The sequence below is a fragment of the Saccoglossus kowalevskii genome, chromosome 15 (assembly GCF_978046115.1).
Source record: "Saccoglossus kowalevskii chromosome 15, keSacKowa6.1, whole genome shotgun sequence".
Classification (NCBI taxonomy): domain Eukaryota; kingdom Metazoa; phylum Hemichordata; class Enteropneusta; family Harrimaniidae; genus Saccoglossus; species Saccoglossus kowalevskii.
In genome coordinates this window covers 2,590,656-2,615,141 of record NC_140655.1, presented here as the reverse complement: position 1 = coordinate 2,615,141, position 24,486 = coordinate 2,590,656, and the positions used below count along the sequence as shown (strand labels likewise).

Genomic DNA, 24,486 nt, shown 5'->3' with positions numbered 1-24,486 from the left:
GGCAACTGCCCCCGTGCCGCCCTATGGACATGTTTATGGTTTCTCTTGTACGTCCATGGGTTTCTGTTCTAATCTTAAAAATTCAAGCTACAATATGTGGGCTATACGTGAATACTTTCAAATCGAGCAGTTCGATATCGGTTGTACAAGTTGTCTTGGATACGCCATGTCCACAACTGTAAATGTTGACAGTAAGTCAACACATCGTCATCGGTTTATAGTAATTTATGTTCTGTGTAATTTGGGTCAACATGGCGACATTCACCGAACCCAACACAATAGAGGCGCAATTGCAATGTAAAGGAAATCTAAAGCCACTGTACTTTCGTGTTGTTGCTATAAATATCCATAGGTAGTTATAGTAACGTAGTCATGTGACATATGTGTAAAATGAAATGAATCACATGTGTTTGATAACTGTGTAAACATCGGTTACTCACTGTCTCGTTTAATAATGGTAAGTACACAAATGACCACCTCAACAACGGGAAAAAATCAATCGTGTTTATGACCGTAATTAAGCATTTGCGGATCAACCTATGCGCTCGAGTTCAACCGCCTCCACCACGACGTGGGGTCAATATTTGGCTAAATGAAAGTGAGGCTGTGACCAGCAATTTCCATTAATATACGAAACATTTGCACATTGACCACTGTATCCTTCATATCCAGAGACACGGCCATTGACGTTATACTGTATTGCCTGGAAGTGGACTACCTGTGACTTCACAAAATGACGGTACGTCTTTTTGTTATTACCATTTATACATGCTTCCTTCATGTCGTTTGGAAACGCAGTTCACATAACCCCTCAATCTAAGACCCTGAAATATGCACATAATTGTATCTAATTTTATAATCAAGTGTCATTCCATTTGCCTTCGGTGACAATATTTTCATTGCAACTGGCCTTTAACAACAGACTTTCAGAGTCATGGTTACTACGCACGTTTCCCTGTGTTACAGCGTGTCGTTACTTGAAAATGTAATATAGACGAAAAATGCGTATTTTAATAACCTTGTTAAATACAGCATATTTAGCGTCCGTTGAAAAATGAAAAGCATTGCGTAGTGATTGTCAATTAGGCATCAACACAATCGGCGCACATTTGTGATAAAGAATTTCATTTTTCTATCGTGTGCTACAAGGATAACGTTGTCAGTTCATGATAAACCATCAACATACAAAAGATTATTCACATTAACTAAAATTAGCGATGAATCTAACACTATAGAATTCAAAACCAAATTCAAACAAGTTTACTATAATAAAGTCTGGTTGCCAACGGTATTTAAACCAGAAAAGAATAAGCTACGTACTTTTAACAAGTTTAAACAAAATTTTGAATTTGAACCATATTTAGAACAAATCAAAAATGTGCAACACAGGGTCAGCTTCACTAAGTTTCGCATTTCTTCTCACGCATTGCCAATTGAAAAACTTAGATATAATAAAACACCTCCAGAGCAAAGGTTTTGTTTTCTATGTAATGAACAGGCTATTGGGGATGAATTTCATGTATTACTCACATGTAAAAATAGTCAGATTGTACAAGCTCGTACTAAATTTGAAGCTGAATTAGCAATTTATGATGATAACATTTGCAAGTTATCAACTCATGAGAAATTCAAGTGCTTGCTAGGCACTAAAGATAGCTTCATTGTCAATTGCTTGGGAAAATTTATTGATTTTATTTCTAAGCTTTAGTTTAGTCTATTGTTTTATTTGTGTTTTTCTTGACCATTGATTTATTGTATGTTTTTTTCATTCATGCTAAATTTTGTGTCAAATAAAATATCTATCTATCTATCTATCTATCTATCTATCTATCTATCTATCTATCTATCTACAAAATCAAACAGTAGTATTTCACATTACATGTTTTCATTCATATTGCATTAGCAAATCAAGAACAAAATAACAGGAACTTGAGAGATGAATGTTTGACAATCAGCTGCCTGGTTTGACATAGGCCCGTGAGACGAGTGGTATATCCGTTATAATCATTATATGTTAATTTAAAGCCCCTCTGTTAAGATCTGCATGTCAACACGGTCATAGATTTACTTAATAAAAATCATAAACTCACTATAATAGAGAGACAGGTGAAGCAATGAGTACGAAAACATTCCACGCGCACTTCACATGAACTAACACGTCATTCGGCGGTCGTTTTGAATGTGAAACAGGTGAGTTACTCGTGTGGTTGAATCACGAGACCTGTTTTCTGGATCATATTTTGATTTATTTTCACTGACATTTATAATATCTCAATATTTAGACGAAAGTTTGTATGACAAAATAATAACTTGAAGTTCAAACATACAAACAAGAATCAAATGTTAGATGTCCCTTTGAAATAATTATTAGAATAATCATTAAATATTCTAAAATATGCAAATAAAAGTTAAGTTCAAAATGTCCCATTATAAAGAAACAAACATCTGTTTGGAAACAATGAACTGTTGAATATCATATTTTTTTCATTAAGTTGGTTATGTACACTGATAGCAAATGTAACAAGACGCAAAATAAATGATCTCGCTGAAAGTTGCTACCAAACAAATTAAACAAAATGGAACGGAACAAAACTATGTTGTCATAGTTGCCACAAAAACATACTTGGCAGGCAGCAGACCCTGAATGACCTCATTTGCACATATTTGATGGAATCCAAGGAGGACGCTGGTATCAAGTAAATAGTCACACCCCCCCATCTCTGTAAAGAGGAAGATTGGAATTCACAGTATACAGTATTCACAGCAAAGGAAGGCCAACATTTCCTCAAATGCCACTCAACTGTAGAATTTTCCCCTCTAAAAGGTAATATTAGTTGTGGTCAACATAAACACACCCCACTATTTATTATATATGAGCACATCATTTTGAGAAATAATGTATATGTGTTTAATCTATTTACTCAATCTCTCTGCTACTTTATTTTATTAGATTTAATTTAACTCAGCCAGGCTAGCGTTTATAATCACTTGAAAGTGACCATTTTCTATTTCTAGTTTAAAGTGAGAAACAATAGACAGACAACGACCTGTGAAACACCCCATGTTCATTTGTAGTTGAACTGTGATATAAGAGATTCATACAGATTCAACAGATGTAATTTCTTTCTATAATGTACAGGTCTCAATGCAGCCTACTGGAGATGAACCCAAGGGGTTTGGATGGGCTGACAAATTCTGTCCTCCTGGGCTGGAATACTTAACGCAAGTAGATCAACTATTAGTAAAACAAAAGGTGGAACTATTTGAAGGTATGCAGCAATTATAAGCCCATTCCGCAGCCTGTTATACCTTTGTGATGGAAGTACAGAAGTCAACCAGAAACAAAATAATAGTTTGTCTTCTGCTGAACTATGCAGATGAGGCTACCAAATGTACAGTCTCCATCAAATGGGACTTCCACATGATAATTTTTAGCCAATTATGCATTATTGTAACAAGTAAACCAATGTCATCTATATTTGCATGCAGTGTTGTACACTGTGAACGCTGTATTGAGTATGTATATTATTTTCTGTATCAATACAGTGTTCACTGGATGGGAAACAAGAAATCGTTTTGTTATTGCGAACAGTCTTGGACAGCAATGCTACTACGCAGAGGAAGGTGAGATCAAATCACACTTGTTTAACAATATTCAATTGACCCAGACTTGAAAATGATTTTTTTTATTTCATTCCAAGCACACCAATCGTGGGTGGCAATAAGTGCCTGGTAACATCTTTTGTTACATACAGATGGGGTTCTCTATCGGTGAGGCTATTTTGTGAGGTCAAATCATGTGACCTCCGTCAAATCGGCTTTTATAATTTAGTAATTCACAAATATTCAACATAATAATCTTACATTTAAGTTGATACAATACATAATGCTGTTACGATATATACTTTTGTTGTCTGATATAGCTGTATCGTTGGCCTATGTTTGCACATTCTCCTATTTCAACAGAAAGTACTGCGTGTATGCGTCAATGCTGTGGGGGCGCTAGAGGCTTCACTATGCATATATCAGACAACGCAGGACAGGTAGGGAATTGGTGTTAATGTATGTTATAGTCTTCATTGTTACACTAATTCACAGAAGGATTCTGTGTCCGAGGATGACACAAACCTCGCACATGCACATGGTGGCTCGGCGAATTCATACTTAATTCTGACCTAGTATACAATAGTAAACAAAACAGACATCATTAAGCCACCATGGATCAAATACATACACATATGTGTGACATGTGTTTGTGAAGTTAGAACACGATTGAACAATGCATGTGCGTAAGTGCACATACCTGATTAATTTTGGGTTGAGATCTGTACATATTTATTACTTAATTTGCATACTACACAGCTTCCTATCAATATAGATCTCAAGAATCACTGATCAGATTTTTAATGAAACTTAAGTGGCCTAGGTTAGGCCATATACATATTTAGTTTAAGGTTCAATTGTGTACATATTAAGTACCTAATTTGCATAACATGTAGGTGCTCCACAGTACATTGTATATATATAAGGGTATTCAGAGTTGAAACTCATGTACATTAACAGAGGTACATAACTTGGGGTTTGCAATGCGCATATAGTACTGTATGGTGACATCATGCCAAGATCTCATTCAAGTCTCATCTCGTAGATAGCGAGACTGATACTACGATCTTCTGACATGACATAGGCGGTTAGTAATAAAACAATATAACATGTATTACCACATTCATAGTGAAAAAATGTAATACATTGAAAATGTACAGAAAATATAGTTATCGTAATCCGTCATATTGTGAGCATGTATTTTGATCCACCTGGACATCCCAGTATCACATTTTTCTGAGTTGGAATGCTTGATTGAAACGGGATCTTGGTATCATGTCACCGTAGTTGCAAACCCCAAGTAATGTACCTCCGATATTTATTATCTGCTTTCTATAAATGGCATCATAAAATCTCATTAATATGCGTAGCTGTAATATATTATGCACGGTTGTAGTCAGTGACATGCTTTCAGTGCAGTATTGAGGGCACCAGACAAGAGATATAGCTCACATATCGGATGCCCATATATGGATATGTGACCTGGGACTTATTTAAATGATTTAGCATCTTAAATTGGAAACGTTATTGTACGTACATAGCAATATATGTACTATGTATGTGTGCAGTTTTTACATGGTCGGTTCAGGCATGTCCCAAATACATATGAATGTAGACAGAGGGATGCACACACAGAGAGATGAAATTATGAGTCCGGGGGGAACTAATAAGAACATTTGTAACATGAAATTGAATGGACTTCAAAAACGACAAAATGAGTTTTTTGCACTTCGTTACATACATGAATTGTTGTCAGGTTAAATTAGAATACACTGTTAGTTTGCAACCTAATTTATCTACAATTAATGCTTCAATAAATGACACAAGACACAAGGTTTTGGCAAAAGTGGAAGGGGGAGCGAATTGCAGACGCAGGCGTCGCAGCGAACAGCTCCATGATGCGACTCGCCTGTGAATTGCATCATGACGCCGAGCGCGTGGTACCTGGTTGCAACCTTCCACCAGCAGAGACTGTACAGGCGGGCGTCATGGCTGGCGTCCCCCTGGCGGGAGCCTGCAGATAGACTCACAACCCCAGGGGGATGGACAGCGTGGGTACCCGTGTAAAGTCTGCTTGGTCTGTGGTGGAAACCCCCTTTCCTGTTTATTGCTAAGGTTGTTCATGAGCAGATAAACATGAGTTACACTTGAGTGAGATCGGTAATGGTATAGAAATTGGTATATAGAGACCTTTGCATGAATGGGTGGGTGGGAGGTCTGCTGAGACGATGTGTATCGTACGGTGCGGCAAAATGAACTGATGCTTGAAGAGGATGCGAGCACGGATAAGCGAATGAACAGTCTGGTGTTAATTAATGTAAATCCGACTGAAGGACGAAATGTGAGCAAATATTGCATGAAGTACAATGTGGCATGGGAGGTGTCAAAATATGAAAGGGGGATGTCAGCTTGGTCAATGCATGTCATAATTGAGCATTAACACAGATTATAAATTATATTCATAATCATACTATTAATGCTTCAATAAATGACACAAGACACAAGGTTTTGGCAAAAGTGGAAGGGGGAGCGAATTGCAGACGCAGGCGTCGCAGCGAACAGCTCCATGATGCGACTCGCCTGTGAATTGCATCATGACGCCGAGCGCGTGGTACCTGGTTGCAACCTTCCACCAGCAGAGACTGTACAGGCGGGCGTCATGGCTGGCGTCCCCCTGGCGGGAGCCTGCAGATAGACTCACAACCCCAGGGGGATGGACAGCGTGGGTACCCGTGTAAAGTCTGCTTGGTCTGTGGTGGAAACCCCCAAATTTAAAGGCAGGATGATGTGTTACAAAGTCTATCGCGATAGGATAAAACAAAGCATGGTTAGACCGATGAAACATTAAACTAAATACACTGCAAATACATGTAACGAAAACGAAATGAAATCTCAAGACAAATGTCGAAATTACAGTTAAGGAAGAGCAAGTGACAAGTGACCCGGAACTGAGCGGATGATGCTGGGGGGTGTGCGAATGTACGTCTGGTAGGCGTCGCTGCGCCACCTGCCCAGTGCCTTGATCAACCAGTCCGGGAGATTTGCGTCGGCAGCTGTCGTGGCTGCACCACTGCGGAAACTGTGAGTAGTGTAACGGTTAACATCTGGTACAGATGCGCGAGTGAGAAGGTCTCGAATGTGGTTGCTAACAGCTTGCCGCGTGAGGAAATTACTGTTGGCGAACTGGAATGCGGGTAGGTGAGCGACGGAACTATGTAGTGCTTTGTACGCCTGGTATGCCTGCACGGCGCAGACCGATGACTGTGAGGGTGCGATGATGATGTTACATCCCAGGCGGAATGGGTCTGTCTTAGACGCCTTGAGCGCAATGACGAGGTCTGTGTTGCACGTGATGTCTGCCGTCAGTAAAGTGCGTTGTGGATCGAAGGTCATTGACGTGGGTGCGACAAATTCGCTGACTCTCAAGAAGCCGAAGAACGCCAGTGTAAAGGCAGACCACAACATAGCTTTGTCATGGTCGCAAATAGTGGGATGGTTTGCGACGGTGTTCTTAAGCATTCGCATTAGTGCAATGGTGATTGGGAGTTTTACACGATTTGGCACGCCGTGATGTCTTTTAATGCCTTGCATAGTGAAGTGAAGCAGGAGGTCGTCGCGTATTGATGAGGTGAAGCCAGCTTCGATGTGTGCACGGATGATAGCTGCGAGGTAAACTTTTAGCGTGCCATAGGTAAGTGACGATGTTGCGAGATGTGTCATAAACAGAATCGTTGAGCGTTGCGTTAGTGGATAAGGATTCATTCCATACATGCGACAGAAGAGAAGATAGCGAGTTTGTCCCGCATGATATGTCCGTCGTGTACCTGGTGCAATGCTCAGGTTGATGTAGTGGCAGGCTTGTTGTGTGAGGTTGACGGGACTACGTCGCACATCGGAGCCGTTAAGAGGGTGCACAGGTCCGGAGTTTTGGTTGGGACCCTGTCTGCCTGAGGTGCCAGTCGTTGAAACCGCAATATCTGTTGGCGAGAGAGAGAGTCAGCGATATCGTTATTAAACCCTGAGATATGTGAGATCATGACGTGAAAGTTATTAGATGCTGCAGTGAAGAACAGCAGTCGGACAAGTTGCATGATCCGTGGACATGATGAGGAGCCTTTTTTCCATATTTGGACAACTGATATGTTATCGCAGTGAAACCGTATTCGAAGACCATACCACAAGTGGCCCCAAATTAAGGAAGATAGTAGAATTGGTAGAAGTTCCTTCCAGGCAATAGAGTATAAAGGGTCATTTGTAATGAATGTAGGCCAGGTGTTTGCGAACCAATGACCCTTGTAGAATGCCCCGTAGCCAAGTGTTGCTGAGGCGTCTGTAAACAGTTCGAATTCTGGGGACGGTATCCAGTTTGGGTTGAGGAGGGATGCTGTGCCGTTCCAAGATGGCAAGAAGTCACACCACCATTGAACGTCGTGCCAGAATTCGTCAGTGAGTGTTATGACTTGAGAAAGACTGGTGGCTGTCATGCTGATATCAATCATGCGCCTCAGGAAGATGCGGCCGGCTGGTATGCACTTACATGCGAAACTGAGGCATCCAATGAGGGAGAGCAATTCACGTTTCGAGCATGTATGGCGAGTCAACCAGCTTGGCAGCTTGACAAGTAGATCCGCAAGCTTGTCCTTAGGTAGTCTAATAACCATGTTGACAGTGTCAAGCTCCACCCCTAGAAAGGTGATGACAGAGCAGGGACCCTCAACCTTTTCTGTAGCAATGGGTACCCCCAAGTGGTGACAACTTTGCAGCATAACATCCATATTGTGCTGGCAGGCGTTAGTGTTTGCCGGTCCAACTGTCAGGAAATCGTCTAGGTAGTGTAGAAAATCCGTATTCCTTGCGCGATGACTAACGATCCAGTGAATGGCATCAGCAATGCGGTTGAAGAGGTATGGTGCTGAGCGAAGCCCAAATGGCAGCACACGGTCGAAGAAATAGCATCCTTCCCAAAAAAAACCCGAGCAGGTGCCAGTCTTCCTTCCGAACTGGGCATAAGCGAAATGCGTGTTTAACATCGATTTTTGCGAGTAAGGAGCCATGGCCATGCTTGTGAATGAAGGCTACAGCATCATCGATGCGTGAGTAGACCAATGAATGATCTTCTTTTGAGATATTGTCATTGACGCTGTCAAGTGTAGGTTGGGAGAGATCCATGATAATGCGAAAACCCCCACTTTTCTTAGGCCGTAGGCCAAGAGAATTACAAACAAAGTTTTTGAGGGGAGGACGCTTAAATGGTCCGATAGTGTGACCAAGTTTGAGTTCTTTTTGGATTGATTCTGTGATGATAGAGGGGTTGATGCGAGCGGACTTGGCGTTGCGTGTAGATCTTGGGTAGTGCTTGCCGCGAAATCCAAGGTTAGCCCCATGAGAAATGTCAAATAAAATGGCTGCTACAAATGATTTGTCCGGGTGATCGTGCAGTTCTTGCGCAAAGGAATCGAGCTTAAGAGGTGTGCTTGGGTGCATATTTTCGACCACGTGAGCTGGCATGATCATTGGCGTGAAAGGGTCGTGGTGTGTAGCCACGAAAAAGCTGGTTTTTCGTCTCGGTATCGCGGTGGCTAATGGCAGTGTGGCCTGCAGAGTGGCAAGACGAACAAATGTGGAGACGATTATACCGGCATGGAGTTTCGCAGCGATCTTGATTGAAATTACGGCACACTGTATTGTTATAATTGTCAGCAGATTCGTTCACCCATGTATAAGGATTCCTGCTTCGTTGGCATTCCTGTTTGGTATGACCTTTCTGATGACAGTCAGGACATGTTGGAATGAGCAGATGGAGTTTTTGTTGACAGAATTTGTAGTCAAGTTGGTTGTTAGGCAAACTCCAGTTCCGTAGGCCAGGGTAACGTGAGTAATCTAGATGGAATTCTTTGTCATAGGTGACCCATGCTTCTGGCTTGAACTCAAGAGCTCGGCTGGCGATGTGACGCTGGTAATTGAATAAATGTACAGCCTCATGGGGAAAATAATGTGCCCTATAGGCAGCAAATGTTGACCAACATTCCAGCCAGTTTGCTAAATCGCGAATTTCATTCTTTTTTGCATGTTTTGAGAGAACAGCGACTGAGGGATCATCAGAGTCCAAAGCCACTCGGGTGTTTGAGATCTGGGTGGCATTTGGTTTTCTTGAGTCAGGGTGTAAATCGGACAAATCAACAAACTTACCCCGGTTTGCTAGTTGATTGAGTATTTGCTGGTCGACGTATGGTAAAAACAAGTCTGCAGGTGGGATGATAGGAGGAACTGCAATGCTGGCATTGTTCATCATCGGCATCGCCTGTGTCGCAGTGTTGATACCGGAAGCGGAAGTGAGAATGCCCTCACCGGCGAAACGTTGTATGGGAGCGGCCATTTTGGTTGCGTTGAAATGACCCCCGGTAGCAAAACTTTGTTGACTAGGATTAGCGTGAGCTAGCGATGCTTGGCTTGTAGTAGCTGGAAGTTGTTGAAACATCGAATTGTCTTGATGAGCGGTATTATTGTGTACGATCGCATTATGTTGACTAGCTATTGGCAAGGTAATCGGAAGGCTGTTATTTGTGAGAGAGTCAGTTGGCGTCGAACTTGATGGCGTTGTTTGGCTTGGGTCGCGTGATGACACGAGGCTTGCCGACAGTTGTGGAGCAGCCGGCGGTTGCGAAATATTATTCGGCTGCGTTTGACAGTTTCCTTGCTGTTGTAGGCTACGAACGAGATCTGCGAGTTCGCTTCTGCTAACTGTGATGACATCGCTGGGGAAGTTCGTGGACTGTAGTACAGTGGGATCTCTAGCTGCAGTTCTGTAGCTCTGGATTTCGCTGGTGTCCGTTTTTGGCGTTTTCTGTTGCATCGGTAGTCTGATTCGGTCGTCTATTGGTAATTGCGAAACCCTAGAGCTACAGTACGAGACGTAGTCAGTTACCATACCGGACGACACAAATCCGTGTCGGCCAGGTTATTGACACTTTATTAGCAAAATTGGCTGTCTACGCTCACCTGTGTATGATCGATCGTTATCTAAACACATTTGACAACTATTCTGATTTGGATGTTCTAAATTACCGACGTTATCTACTAAAATCAGACGAATACCGGCGAAAACCCACTATTTACGCTTCAAGGTCAGCCATCTTGGAAATTTTGACCCATGACGTCACGGCGCGTCATAGTCTCGCAATTTCACGAATAAGCCACTCGATTGGAGTTGTGTTGAGATTTAATGAATATTATGGATGAAAACAACCACAAATATATATGCAATGTATAAAAAAAATCGAAACATGGTATCAGAAATAAAATAACATAATATAAATTAATAATTGTATTATTTTAATTATTTATTTTGAAAAAAAAAATGATAATAATAAAAATGAATTGTGGGTATTTTCTCACACAAGCCAGTGTTTGCTACACCTCCATATCCATTACCATGTCTATGTGTATCAACTGTGGGAATGCATTTGAGGTAAAGGCAAAAGGATATAAGAGACATTCTCTTGTGAAACAAGTTGGTAAAGTAGAGTGTGTCAAGGATGCACTGGATGAAGTGTATGAAACAAACCTGACACCCCTAGGCCACAAATCTGATGCACCCAGGTGCCTATGTCAAGATTGCTATGCACTTCTGGAAAAATCTAGAAGAAAAATTAGAGAAGGGAAAGAAGCCAAGCAGGGTTTTTTTGCAAGATGTGCTGAGGGTACATATCTTCATCTTAAAAGAAAAAGATGTACTCCAACCAGAACACCACGCACTCTTAAAAAACATAGAAATGTGGAGGATGCTGATGAAAACCATTATGAAACAGCAAAGGTTAGTGTTATATTAAATACTAGTGTTAAATAAAATAATTTATTTAAAGTGTTTGATACTCTATTCATTATTTGAAAGGAAAGTGCCACAATTTATTGTACTACTTTCTCTCAAACATTGATTGAATGGCAAAAACCTAATTTCACATGTTTCAAATCTTAAAAAAAAAAATGTTACAATAACCCTAATTAAAGCTTCTTTTTCAACAGAAATTAACATTTGTGAAAAGAGTCATTCTTGCTGTTAAGAGACATGATTATGAGTCTGCTATTAGCATTCTGTATCACAGAAGTGTTCGTGCACGGAAACAAATTGCTACTGTTATAAGCAACAAGGTAGGTTTTAAAGTTGTTGTTTTTGGTGTGTTCAACCAATTGTCTTTGGTTCAACACACTTTTATTTATGAGAATAATAAAGTTAGAACAAATCTGATTGGCAGTTAGGCATAAAACAAAGGAATTGTAAACATCACATGGTTTAGAGGTCAGACAATGATGACTGGCATTTGTGCTAAAACAAGCCAAGGACACAAAGTTAGCAAACATTGTGGAAATAATCATCTAAGTAGAGATGTTACTAATTAATGCAAAATGATGCTCCTAATGGTTAACCTCAGATTACTGCATAATCAAACAACTAGTTGTATACAGTATTTTAAATGTCATTTCCAGTAATATAATGCAAGGAAAATGTTTGATATTTAATATTTCTTTTTAATATATTTAAACTTCTTTGACTGAAAATTATTATAGGTAAGGAAGGAAGTTGGTAATTACATTAAAAAAAGCAGACCAATGACACTTTCTAAAGAGACATGCGAGTCTTTTCAATGGGAAAAAATAATTGAAGAGGTCAATTGTGGTCTACCTCTGCTGACCAGTATCATCAGAGCAGCTTTAACTACCCAACGTAGTCATAATCTGATAGACATGTAAGTAAAGTTTGTTATAGATGACAATTTTTCAGTATAAATTTTATTAAATGTGCCGCAGGAAAGAAAACAAGGTTGTGTGAATTATCACTTACATAAAGTATGCCAGTTTAGAAAAACAAAAGTTTTTAAACCATATTTGGGAGAGGGTGTTATTCAATTGAGTGTTGATTGGATTTATCACTTACTTAATTGCATAATATTTAAAGAAAACTGCTTTAGCATTATTTTAAGAATTAATGGCATTTATTTCATATTTGTGTTTGTAGTCGTTCTGATGGTAGCTGTGGCAAACTAACTCCAGCATATGGAATGATTATGTGCAATTTGCTACATTTAAGAAAAAGAAGAAAATTTAATATAATACAAGCATTTAACTCCATTCAAATGTATAAAAGTGGCTGTAGTCAGAAGGTATGGAACATACATAACAATAATTTCATGCCAACCAATGTTTAGACATTGTAAATACACAGACTTTTAAATTATATTTTCATGTCAATCTCTGGCTTCTGCACAATCTGTATTATTTATCTGCTTTATTTATCAGTATGCAGTATGCCCACAGTATTTACTAATCTAATTTTATTAAACAACTGACTTTATTTTAGATTATGTTATTTTTTTCAATTATGCAGCTTTTCAAGTGCTTCCAGCATGTTGGTATTTGTTTGGGCGTAAATGGAACACGTGGCACAATAGACAGAATGAGAAAAAACTTTGACAAAGAAATGTATGACATGAAAAGCAAGATAGAGGTAACGTATAAGAATTTATTTGCATAGCTATTGGTGATGAATAGATAATGGATACAATGAATGTCAATGTGAATACTATTAACAATAAAAGTGTATGTTAAAAGTCATTTTAAATACATATTTTGACAGGAAGAACTAAGAGATGATGCTCCTAATATCAGTAGTGATGATGGTGACATAGATGTTGCATTTGGCGATGTTGATAATATGGACAGTAGGCCTAATGTTCATACAACGGATGGTGTAACTACCATTCCTCTTCAAGAGTTAATGACTAGTCCTACTACTAGCAGTGAAAGTGATTGTAGTGCCAGTGAAAGTGATTGTAGTGCCAGTGAAAGTGAAATTTCCATTACTTCTGCAAGCAGTGATGATAAATCTACAGAGGAGGATGGTGTTAGTTACAGACGTTCTCTCTTTGGACCAGACACAGGTGATGGTGGAATTCAACCATTGAATGAATGTAAGTTATATATAGTGTTTTGCACTAAAGAGAAAATTAACATTGTTGTAAATTAGTTTTTCCTTCATTTTGTATTGGGTTTTGCAGCATTTACATATTCTGTAAAGCCCTCAATTATAAAAATGATCAGTATATGTTATAGTTTCATACCCATGCAGCCCTAGTTTATTGTGACAATTATGCTATTACTATGAACCACCAAGCATGCATACTCATATTCAAATTCATTGTTATCTGCAACAAATTATATTATTTGTACTTTAGACCAGGACCAGTAAAATGCATGGTCATTTGATTGACATAACATAGGAAATGTATGGCTCCATGGAGATGGCAGTTTGCTACCAGTTGAACTTGCACCGGCAGCAGTAGCCTTTCATAATGTTTACCCACTTGTCTGTTTTCATTATATTTTCAGGTCCTGGATACAGTCTGTGCTGGGACAATGTCCAGAAACTAAGTTTATCTCGGTATCATACATCGTCTAAACAGAACAAATTTTTAATGTGGGCGATGTGTTTTGCTACACAGAACAGAGTACCTGCTATGCATTTAAATGATGAAAAACGAGAGCTGGCTACAACAATTCCATTGAATTCTTTCCTTCCCTCTCAAGAGGATTGGGATGCCCTTGAAAAACGTATGGCAGTTGTTGTTTCAAGGATAATCTGCAAACATCTCACACATTTTAAGAGCTCTTATTCTGATTGTGTAGTGGAACATATTATTCATGAACAGTCTGAGTTATCTAAGAAGAAAAGTAAAGTGGTAAGTTAAGCCTGCCCCTAAATACCAGGTGTATGTAAATTAATATCTAGATAATATCATATTCTTAACATGTGTGCATGTGCAAGTATTCTGCATTATAAGCATGTGAAATTATGATATAGGATAAAGCAATGATGTATTCTTTCTTTATCATTGTAAACAGATAAATTTAGGAGTAGTGCAAGAAAACCCAGGGAGTAGCAAAGGGGTGCTTGCAATAATGAAACACCTGAAAAAGTATGTGCCAATGCAGCCAGATGGAACCCCATATACTATACTGTGTAATGGTGATCAACAGTCAGTTGAAAGAATGATTGATGCCCGCATATCTATGGCTGCTAGTGAAGACCCAGCTAATAGGCTAGCTGGACTTGAACCGGCTCCACAGGAGTTTCATAGACGTGGCATTGTATTACAAGTAAGAATCTACCTCTGCTCTTATGTCATATTAGTATTATTAGTACATATTGCATTTTGCTGTATTAAAAGTGCTTCTCTAACTGAGTTAAACAACAGCATTTTATATTCTAGTTGCAGGCATAAATGTATGGAACTATACAGTCATGTGCATCTTGATTCGTGTAATTTATTGTATGAATAATACTACACAACTTGGTGATCAGTATCATAATTTCCTTAGATACAAAGTTTATATCTTAATGGTATTGTAGTAATTAGTAAAACTTTATATTTTCTAGGACATCATGGATAAGATGTATAATGCTAAAAGTGCTGGCAGTAAAGGCACTTTATACAATATAAAGACTGTTTTTAAACACAAAAATGTGAAAACCAAAGTAATGGATAACATGAATGAAGTGACAGATTTATTAACATTCACTACTGAGGGATTGGTGTCACTGCTTTGCATCAAACTGTTGGGATTAGATGATATTGATGACAAACCTGCAAATTCTCCTTGTGAAGAAAGGAAAGAGTTGAGACAACAATACCTACAGACTGTATCAAAGAATGTAGTTACACATTTGTGGCCCGTTATAGATACTTGTTCTATTTCACAAGCTGCTGATAGTGATGATGAAGAAGATGCAAGAGTATTCTGCATATGTGACCCAGATGAAGGTATTCTATAAATTTATGTCACAATTTTCTCAATCACAAGACTTTCTATAAATTTCCAAATTCATTTTTTCTCCTGGCCACTAACAATATCGGGTGGTAGTCAGTATGTGTGTTAAATTGGACTATAACCAACGTGAAATTGCCAAAAAATAATTGTTGGTTCTATACCTAGTGAATTTGTATGAAGCTTACTTACTAATAATTTTCTTAGTAATCTTCATCAAGTGCACAAAAAAATAATAATAACTATAGTGTTTCTGGTCACAGTGTGAATGATTAATTTTCATTTTTTTACTCAGAAATTAACATCAAAGCTAAAAGTAGTCAAAAAGTGAGATAAAATATAAAAAATAAACTTGTGTACCAACATCATGTTTTTAAAATGATTTTTTTTCACTCTGCTTTAAAGGGCTTGTACTACTGCTAGTGTGTTGTGTTAACACAAAAACATAATTTTGTGGGGGTTATGTATTGGGTTCTTCATGTTATTCATTATCTTTAGTATATGTCAAAGTAAGGTGTCACAAGTATTTATGTTTAAATTTTTGTTTTAAAAAAGGTGTGGATTGTGAAACCTGGATTGAATGTTCCGCTGGCAAAAGTTGTGCATTAGGAAGGTGGTACCACATTGAATGTGTAAATTTAGAAGAAGATAACCTTCCAGGAGAAGATGAAGAGTGGTGGTGTTCACCAGACTGTGAAAAAAGTGTTTCATTTTGTTGTAAGGTGTATCAACCTGGTATAGAAGTTGTTAAATGTATGGCCGGTAATAACTGTCTGAATGGTGAACGTTTTCATGTTGACTGCAAAGGATTAGTTGAGTTGCCAGGTAATATATATACATTCATCAAGCCCATAGACACTTTCTTTTGTAGACTATATAATTACCTTCTCATGTATATTTATTTAAGAATACAGATAAGCTGTATGATTCAGAACTTGTTGTCATTATGTAAATATAAATTGGTAGCTGCAGTGTATTTGCTTGCTTACATTCAAATGAAGAAGTGTTTTAAATTTGTACTTTAATTATGTTTGCTAACCTATAGACAAACTTGTAACAGACAGCCACACAGCTATTACATTTTGTTCATCTGACAACATTTTATTATCTAGTTGATGACTGGTATTGTTCAGTTGCCTGTTACAAGTATAAAGAAGCATCAGATAAAAAGGATCACATTGCAGAGTACACCACTGCATTGACCTGGAAAGGTTTGAAGTATTTCTGTGAAAAAGATTCGGAAAGAGAAAATGATGGTGAGGCAATGATGCGGACCTGGAGAATCAATATGATTGATTTTTGGTCAAACAATCACTACAAGTATCTTATACTTGGGCACAGATTATTGGCAGGTAATGATATGTTGCTATAATTATAACATGATTAAGTGCATAGAGGTACATAATTACTGTATTTGCTCTATTAATAGCACATATCGGTACTAGTGTAAATGACAGAGGTACTGATAAGGTGATATTTTGATAAATCATACAATTTAATAAATCAGTATACAATCAATGCAACTGTTGGCTTACAATTGGAGATGCTCTTTTAATAGAGAAAATACGGTAAAAGTTGCAAGTCAAAAGTCTCCATCACAAGGTATCTCTCACTATTATCACCACTACAGACAAAATCTGAAAGCTTGTATAAACCCAGACACCCATAATTGGCAAAGCACAACGTTGCAGAGCAGAACATTTTTACCTCTCCAAATAATAGTTTTCTTCATGTTTCAAGTTTGAAAAAAATGTTGGTGTGAATAATTGAACAAAATTTTACATTAAATTGTCTTTTATTTTCAATACAATTCTGAGAGTGCTAGTACTGGTACCACTGCCCCAATAATGTCTACAAAATATGTACAGTAAAACATAAGCTTTTACTATGCAAGATTTACAGATACTCTGATTAAGAGTAGATTGGTTTCTTATTAGAGATCATGCACTATGGTGCTAGTTTTTACAGTTAATCATCATGGGCAAATAAATAACCACACATGCAAAGTTATTAAGACAATATAAAATCACATTTATAGGCATAAATGGTTGGATGACACAAAGAATTAGCCATGAACTAAAGTATAACAGGACTGCAAATTTGACAGGTGGAGCTGGACATAATATTCCATTAGATTTGGTAAATGAATTCCTAAATAATGAATTCAAAGGTAAGTCTCTCTGACTAAAGTTAAACTCTTAACAGATCTTGCATGAAATGGGATACATAATGCAATTTGAAATGAATAATTATACATGGTCAAGCAATTAATGAGCTATTTGGAGCACAACCAAAGTATAGGTACATTTTGTTTTAGCCCAACATACAGTTCTAAAATTAACCTAAACAATGAATATACTAATCAGCTTTTTAATATCACCAGATATAATTGTCACCCTAAAGATCCTATACAACACTTTGAATTATCTACATACCGTATTTGTCTTTTATGTGTTAAATACATCTTTAGATGTCTTTTCAATAGCCATAAACCCAATTGAATCATGAACTGTATAATTACATTAACTACATAACAGCTTAGCTAAATCAGCCAATATATCATGCTTGCTAAAAAGACACGTTTTACAGTGTACATGTACATACAATTTGGTTAAAAGTATTTCTGCAGACAGAAAGCACACACTAAACTTGCTTTAATATTTTTTCAGATAACTTGAAGCACACACATGGACAGTACAGTGATTCTCAAGTTGCACGTACCAGTCAATTGGTCGGGAATCTGGGCTCTAAGATGGACCAAGCCTATTTTTCTAAGGTCATTGACATTCATATTTCAAGGACAAGAGCATCCAAAGAATCTTATGTAGATGATGTTAGGAAATTTATTTTAACATACAGACATGATGGCCTTTTTGATGTAGTGGATGGCAGGCGGCATAAAGATTTTCCTGACTTTGAAAACAAAATCACAATAGAAATGCCACAGAAATTAAGAACCAGATTGCACAAATATTCTACAAATTTAGATGCTGAAAGAAGTTGTCTCCCAACTGAGTAACATCAATTACAATAAATAGCGCCAAAATATATGTGGGGAAGGCTAGCAATTTGCCAAAATGGTCACTGCAGCACTGTATTTTGCCACCAATACATACTTTGTTTCCATGATATTCTATATACGTTTTTCATGAATATTATCACAACATCTGTTGACAAGTGTACATATGTTTTATTTATATCTAGACACAATGTAAAGTATAGGAAAGACAGTTTTTAGACATTAAGTGTTGATATTAGATTTTTACTGTTTTGTATTATGGCTTAAAAATAAAATTACGTGAAAATAAAGTATTACACAGTATTGGGTCATTCCAGTTTATATCTGCACCCCTTCATGCATAGTTATATTTCCAAATCACAATTCACCATATGATATGATGGAAATCCAAAAGTATAATCCTTGTAGTGTTAGGGAGTTCATTTGTGTCACCTTGATAGTTGTTTCCATACATAAGATTTCCTGGTCTCTTTTATCAAACAAGTATACAACCTGAATTATGAAATATTTTTCCCATAATATTTTTGGAAAATTCTGCCTCATCAACAAAGGGTGCAGATATAAACTAGTATGGCCCATTGTAAGTCCTGCCATTCTTCTACAAGAATGATAAATATGCAGATTTGGGTAGCAATGTTCAGACCTTACAATATGTTTTGAAAAGGATGGAAAGTTGAGTTGTTTATTTCTGCAAATCAGTGTCATTATTACACTCAAATGTATCAATATTAGATAATGCATGTGGTCAATATATGTTGTAATGAAGTTTGGATTAGTGTGAAGGGGTTGTATGGCTATACTCCAGCTGATAAATGTTGGCATGGACAGGCTCCTCTACAGATACAGCAACATACACAGTGATGACATGTACATTTTTCCCCACATGCTTGTGTACACCTATCTCGGTTAGTGAGACCCTTCAGGTATTCTGCATCCATTTCAGGTATTGTCAGCTCTTGAAGAATTGCAATTCTGAGACACTTCATTTTGCCTGTATTCAAGTTATTGCAAAGTTTCTTCATATCTTCGTCACACCTTACAATATCGGTTTTAACTGCATAACAGTAAGCCTCACCCTTCCTTGTGACATCTCTCCCACATCGCCCAACTTCTTGCCAATATTGCAAAATATTATTGCTCCCTCCCCAGTGCAGTACCAAATCGACATCTGGGATATTGATCCCCATGCCAAATGCAACAGTAGCAACAACGCATCTGATTGTGCTGTCTGATAGAGCAAAGTTCTCCAGTACTCTTTTCTGGTCCTCTAATTCCACATTGGCATGAAAGACATCGACCATTCTACATCTTACATTTTTTTTCTGGTCAATGTATGCATGGTTGCCCAAGTAATTCATGATATTACTCCACTGTCTACCAGTTTGGGTTTGAGTTCTGGAATTTGTATTGACAACACAGTAGTGTTAAATTTGACATTAAATTAATTTATACTGTTAGTAGCCCTATTAGTAGAACATTTGCTTATATAATACATTGTAACCATGTAATACTATGAAATCAAAACGTCATACTTTAATTAAAAAGTGATAGTCATCGCACTGCTCATGTGCATCGTTTGTGTTAATAAACAATTTATGATTTACCGTTAACACATCACTTTTCTTACAAAAATTGAACCAAGCAAGCACATTTCCCTTATTTCTTTAACTTTATGGAAGCTCTCTTTCAGTCACAGTTGTATTTGTATTGCTAATGTAAACATTGCATCATGGGGTGTGTTGTCAACAAACTGCATGGAGTTTGACCTTGCTCAAGCACAGTATGATGACTAGTATTGCCCTTTAAGTGATCAAGTTTTACAAAAAATATCATTTTGGATGTACTTCTACTGATGATGTACTTCTAATAAAGTTATTTTTAATTTCTGATAATAATCATGTATAATTCGCTGAGAGGAGGTAAACAGAAGATGAAATATTTAGACCTGGTCTAGTCCATATTGTGAATACCCACTCTGGCAATTAAGGGCTATACATTATATTTTAGCCTGTTAATGCCACACTTATCAGTATACTGTAAAATACTTTATTTTCGGTTGGATTTAATTTTCACTATTTCCGCTGAAGGAGTGATTCAGTGAATATACCTTTTTTTCCTTTATTTTACATTCAAATCACCAAAAATCAGTGAAAAAAATGCCATACAAAACATCCAAAAAGTCTTTTCAGGGAAAATTAATTCCAGCTAAATTTAAGTATTTTACAGTATTTACTGATGCAGCAATATACATGTAAAACTTCAAAGTTAATATTTTGATTACACTGTGTTTGTAGTTTATAAGTAAATCATGTACGGATAAAATAAACTCTTAAAAAGTGTTGTCTTTCAAATGGCATCTAATTGTGCTATAGTCTTAACAGGAAACCTCCAAGTTAATTTATTTTTTTGTAAAAATGTTCATGGTTTTGTGCAGAGTGACAATGCAGTACATTTCCAATAATGTCAGAACATGTAATTATTTTTTTTTACTCCAATTACAGTGTAAATGTATATACAGAAACATAACAAAAGAACAAGCATGCAATATAATATATGTGAAAACAAAACATTTATTAGCATAAAATTAATTAGTTTACAAAAATATTTACTTCAAAGACTAATAAAAATTTGTTCGTGAGAGAAACTTTTATCTTTTGTTACCGAATATTTGATTATATGCAACATAGATTAATTAAAAATACAGACCTCATGTATATAATTGCTTTTCTTGCATTTTTCCCCATTAATTTAATTTCATCAATATACCACCTAACATCCTCTAAAAACTTCATTCCTGGCTGACTCTTCATTGATAAATAAATATTAGGCCTATATAAAATGACATTTTCTTACATTAAACATTTTAACTATTCTAAAATAAAGATCAACATTATGTAATATTGTAGTTATTTACCTGTCAGGATGCCTAGCTATTGTAAAAACTTCTTTGTCTTCTAAATGCAAGGTGTTTAAAATAATCTTCTGTACTTTATCTGTGCATGTAGCACTCAATATGGCCAAACTTGCTCCTGTGAAATGGCCTCGGAAATCTCCAACTCGCTTGTAAACAGGCCTAAAAGTTTCTCCCCTACAGGTATTATGAAACTTCCATGAATATATGATATAAGCATGTATCAAATGAAAGGCATAGCATATTTTTGAAAATAAGAACACAGATTCACAAATTCAACATTGGTTTTTGTGTTCCTTTTTTTTGTAATATGACCAGGGTAGTTACCAAACTCATTTAACATAATCTAGAATCAAGTATAAATATTTGTATGCAACAATATAAATTTGTTCAATGCAATGTACAATGAAAAAAATGCTCCCATGTATGAGGGAGATAAAAACACAATTAAATATGTAAATGAGCTATTAATTAGGTGGCAACTCATAACTACATATTATACCCATCACCTGCCAAGTTCAGTCACAATAAATTTCAGTAGTTTATAAGATACTAACAAAACTTAAATATCAGTTAAACCTGCAAAGCGACTCATTAAGTGAACTCGATAGTGCATTCCTCATAGATTAATACACAGTATGTTTTTTAGTCACATTTAAACTAACAGTTCACAAAATATCAACAAAAATTCAAAAATCAATATGCTAATGAGCACATTGATTAAATTAAAAATCAAGAGTACATTTCTTATAGCTAAACACTACGTCGCTATTAAAAATTTTGTCACATTTGGACTAACAGTTCACGAGATATATAAATCAAAATAATAAAATATGCAAAAGAACCCGTTAATTGAATTGAAACTCTATATGGCATGCATGGTGCAAAGCTCATATGGAAATGTATAAGTATGCTTATACCATGTTTAGTCAATAACACTACCGATAGAAGTTTAATTAAATATGCAAATAAGCTAATTAATTAAGTTGCATCTCAATAGTGCATATCTTATATGGAAATATAAAGTATGCTAAAACCAAGTTCACAGATATCAATAAAAATTCAAAATTAATTAAATATGCAAATGAGATTGTTAATTAAGCTGCATAGTGCACACCTGGTAAGAAAATATAAAGTTTGTTTATACTAAGTTTGGAGTCATTTCGACTATTAGTTCATAAGATATTAACAAAAAATTAATTGATCAGTAACCTAATTAATGTTACAGAATTATAATTCCTCTTCAGTCTATTCAACTGTACATGTGTACCAAAGTTCAGCTAAATTGGATCAGCAGTGTCCGAGATACTAACAAAAGGGGAAATTATTTAATTGGATTTATCTTGAAGTAAATATGGCAATGAGATTACCATAACAATAGAAAACAAGAGACTGCCACTCCCATAGAAATAAACATCAAGTGCAATGAAATTGAAACTTTCCTCTTTAAAAGACATCTGTGTTCATGCAGGGACAAACATGGTTAATTCCATAAACTTTCTATAAGCTTTTGAGCTAATAACATGGACATGACATCATAACAACGATTTCTTGTATTATAAACTAATTTTTGCCATTACTTTTACCTGAATTTATAGTAACTTAGGAATGTCATAGGATAAGTTTAATTCTGTATAAAATATGGATGTGTAAAATAAATTCACTAACTAAATTTATTACCATGTGCAAATAACATGAGCCTCATCCAGTGCTACAAGACATACGCCTTTCGTGTATATTTCTGATTCTAAAATAAATGACCAGTCATCTATTTCCAAAACACTCTCTGGTGACATAAAAATTACACTGTATCTTCCTCTTTTCAGACCTTAAAAAATAATAGAAAAAAATTTGAGTCACTTTTGATAAAAGATATTTTATTTTTTGGTTGTGTAACAAAGTTATTATTATTTTTATTATGAGCTACTTCTATAAAAAAAACTTTATTTCTGGTTAATTTTTATTTTGAGAGCAAAAATAAATAAACTCACCCTCAATGGTCTCCACCTCCATTTCATCTCTGTTTACAATGCCAGCACATTTTATTCCTTTTAATGACCAGTTGGCCACTTGATCCATAACCAAACTTTTTAGTGGACTCACAACCAGGGATATGTGGTGAATACCAGGCTCTGCTTGGTCCAACAATAAAGGCGGGGTGATGTATACATCAGATTTACCAAAACCTGTAGGCAATATGCCCATGGTATGCCTTTTATTCATAATATTTGTTATGAGCTCCAGTTGGTCCTTCTTCAACTCATAACCTAATAAGGTTTCCATCTTAACGCCAAACAACTGCCTCACAACTTCTGTTGTGTATGAACTCATTTTATTGTACAACACTGGCTTGTGTGAGAAAATACCCACAATTCATTTTTATTATTATCATTTTTTTTTTCAAAATAAATAATTAAAATAATACAATTATTAATTTATATTATGTTATTTTATTTCTGATACCATGTTTCGATTTTTTTTATACATTGCATATATATTTGTGGTTGTTTTCATCCATAATATTCATTAAATCTCAACACAACTCCAATCGAGTGGCTTATTCGTGAAATTGCGAGACTATGACGCGCCGTGACGTCATGGGTCAAAATTTCCAAGATGGCTGACCTTGAAGCGTAAATAGTGGGTTTTCGCCGGTATTCGTCTGATTTTAGTAGATAACGTCGGTAATTTAGAACATCCAAATCAGAATAGTTGTCAAATGTGTTTAGATAACGATCGATCATACACAGGTGAGCGTAGACAGCCAATTTTGCTAATAAAGTGTCAATAACCTGGCCGACACGGATTTGTGTCGTCCGGTATGGTAACTGACTACGTCTCGTACTGTAGCTCTAGGGTTTCGCAATTACCAATAGACGACCGAATCAGACTACCGATGCAACAGAAAACGCCAAAAACGGACACCAGCGAAATCCAGAGCTACAGAACTGCAGCTATGGGATCTCCATTGTGTGCTGACGATTCTTGCGGAGGTGAGTCAGTTACGTCTATAGTCGCAACATTTTGGAAGCGAGCTGGAGTACGACGATTTCGTTGAGACTTGCGACCGCCATGGCTGGTGTTAGATCTTCCGCGTCCTCGAGGCATGTTGGAACTGGATGTTGTGAAGAAA

At 36.7% G+C, this 24,486-nt stretch overlaps 5 protein-coding genes across 6 annotated transcripts in view; 2 read left to right on the top strand and 3 right to left on the bottom strand.

Annotated features, from left to right (window-relative positions):
* The first annotated feature begins 367 nt into the window (after nt 1-367).
* Nucleotides 368-24,486, top strand: part of LOC100377642 (phospholipid scramblase 1-like) — a 38,747-nt gene continuing 14,628 nt past the window's right edge. Inside the window, exons 1-5 of one of the 2 annotated variants that reach the window (XM_085508612.1) lie at nt 368-457; nt 673-739; nt 3,140-3,269; nt 3,547-3,624; nt 3,967-4,043. In XM_085508612.1, the coding sequence (XP_085364738.1) occupies nt 734-739; nt 3,140-3,269; nt 3,547-3,624; nt 3,967-4,043 (291 nt within the window). In that variant the 5' untranslated portion in view covers nt 368-457; nt 673-733. Of the gene's footprint in view, nt 458-672; nt 740-2,675; nt 2,825-3,139; nt 3,270-3,546; nt 3,625-3,966; nt 4,044-24,486 lie in introns of those variants that run through there. The other variant, XM_085508613.1, reaches the window with a different exon arrangement.
* LOC102800557 (uncharacterized) lies at nt 6,520-10,531 on the bottom strand. The gene is made up of 2 exons (XM_085490766.1): nt 9,793-10,531; nt 6,520-7,580 (listed from the first exon to the last, which is right to left on the bottom strand). Exons 1-2 carry the CDS (start codon nt 10,529-10,531, stop codon nt 6,520-6,522), a joined length of 1,800 nt encoding a protein of 599 aa, XP_085346892.1.
* LOC146733859 (uncharacterized) lies at nt 7,587-8,670 on the bottom strand (the record flags this gene model as incomplete). The annotated part of the gene is made up of 1 exon (XM_085490767.1): nt 7,587-8,670. A coding segment is annotated over exon 1 (1,077 nt), but the record flags the coding sequence as incomplete, so codon positions are not given.
* LOC146733858 (uncharacterized) lies at nt 10,367-18,735 on the top strand. Its single transcript, XM_085508610.1, has 13 exons — nt 10,367-11,416; nt 11,626-11,751; nt 12,169-12,347; nt 12,617-12,761; nt 12,986-13,105; nt 13,235-13,568; nt 13,987-14,336; nt 14,500-14,754; nt 15,035-15,419; nt 15,979-16,248; nt 16,536-16,775; nt 17,462-17,593; nt 18,093-18,735. Exons 1-13 carry the CDS (start codon nt 10,961-10,963, stop codon nt 18,440-18,442), a joined length of 3,342 nt encoding a protein of 1,113 aa, XP_085364736.1. The 5' UTR covers nt 10,367-10,960; the 3' UTR covers nt 18,443-18,735.
* On the bottom strand, nt 17,200-24,303 carry LOC146733857 (ATP-dependent DNA helicase Q1-like). The gene is made up of 3 exons (XM_085508611.1): nt 23,034-24,303; nt 21,357-21,530; nt 17,200-19,837 (listed from the first exon to the last, which is right to left on the bottom strand). The coding sequence occupies exons 1-3, from the start codon at nt 23,147-23,149 to the stop codon at nt 19,237-19,239; spliced, it is 891 nt and encodes a 296-aa protein (XP_085364737.1). The 5' UTR covers nt 23,150-24,303; the 3' UTR covers nt 17,200-19,236.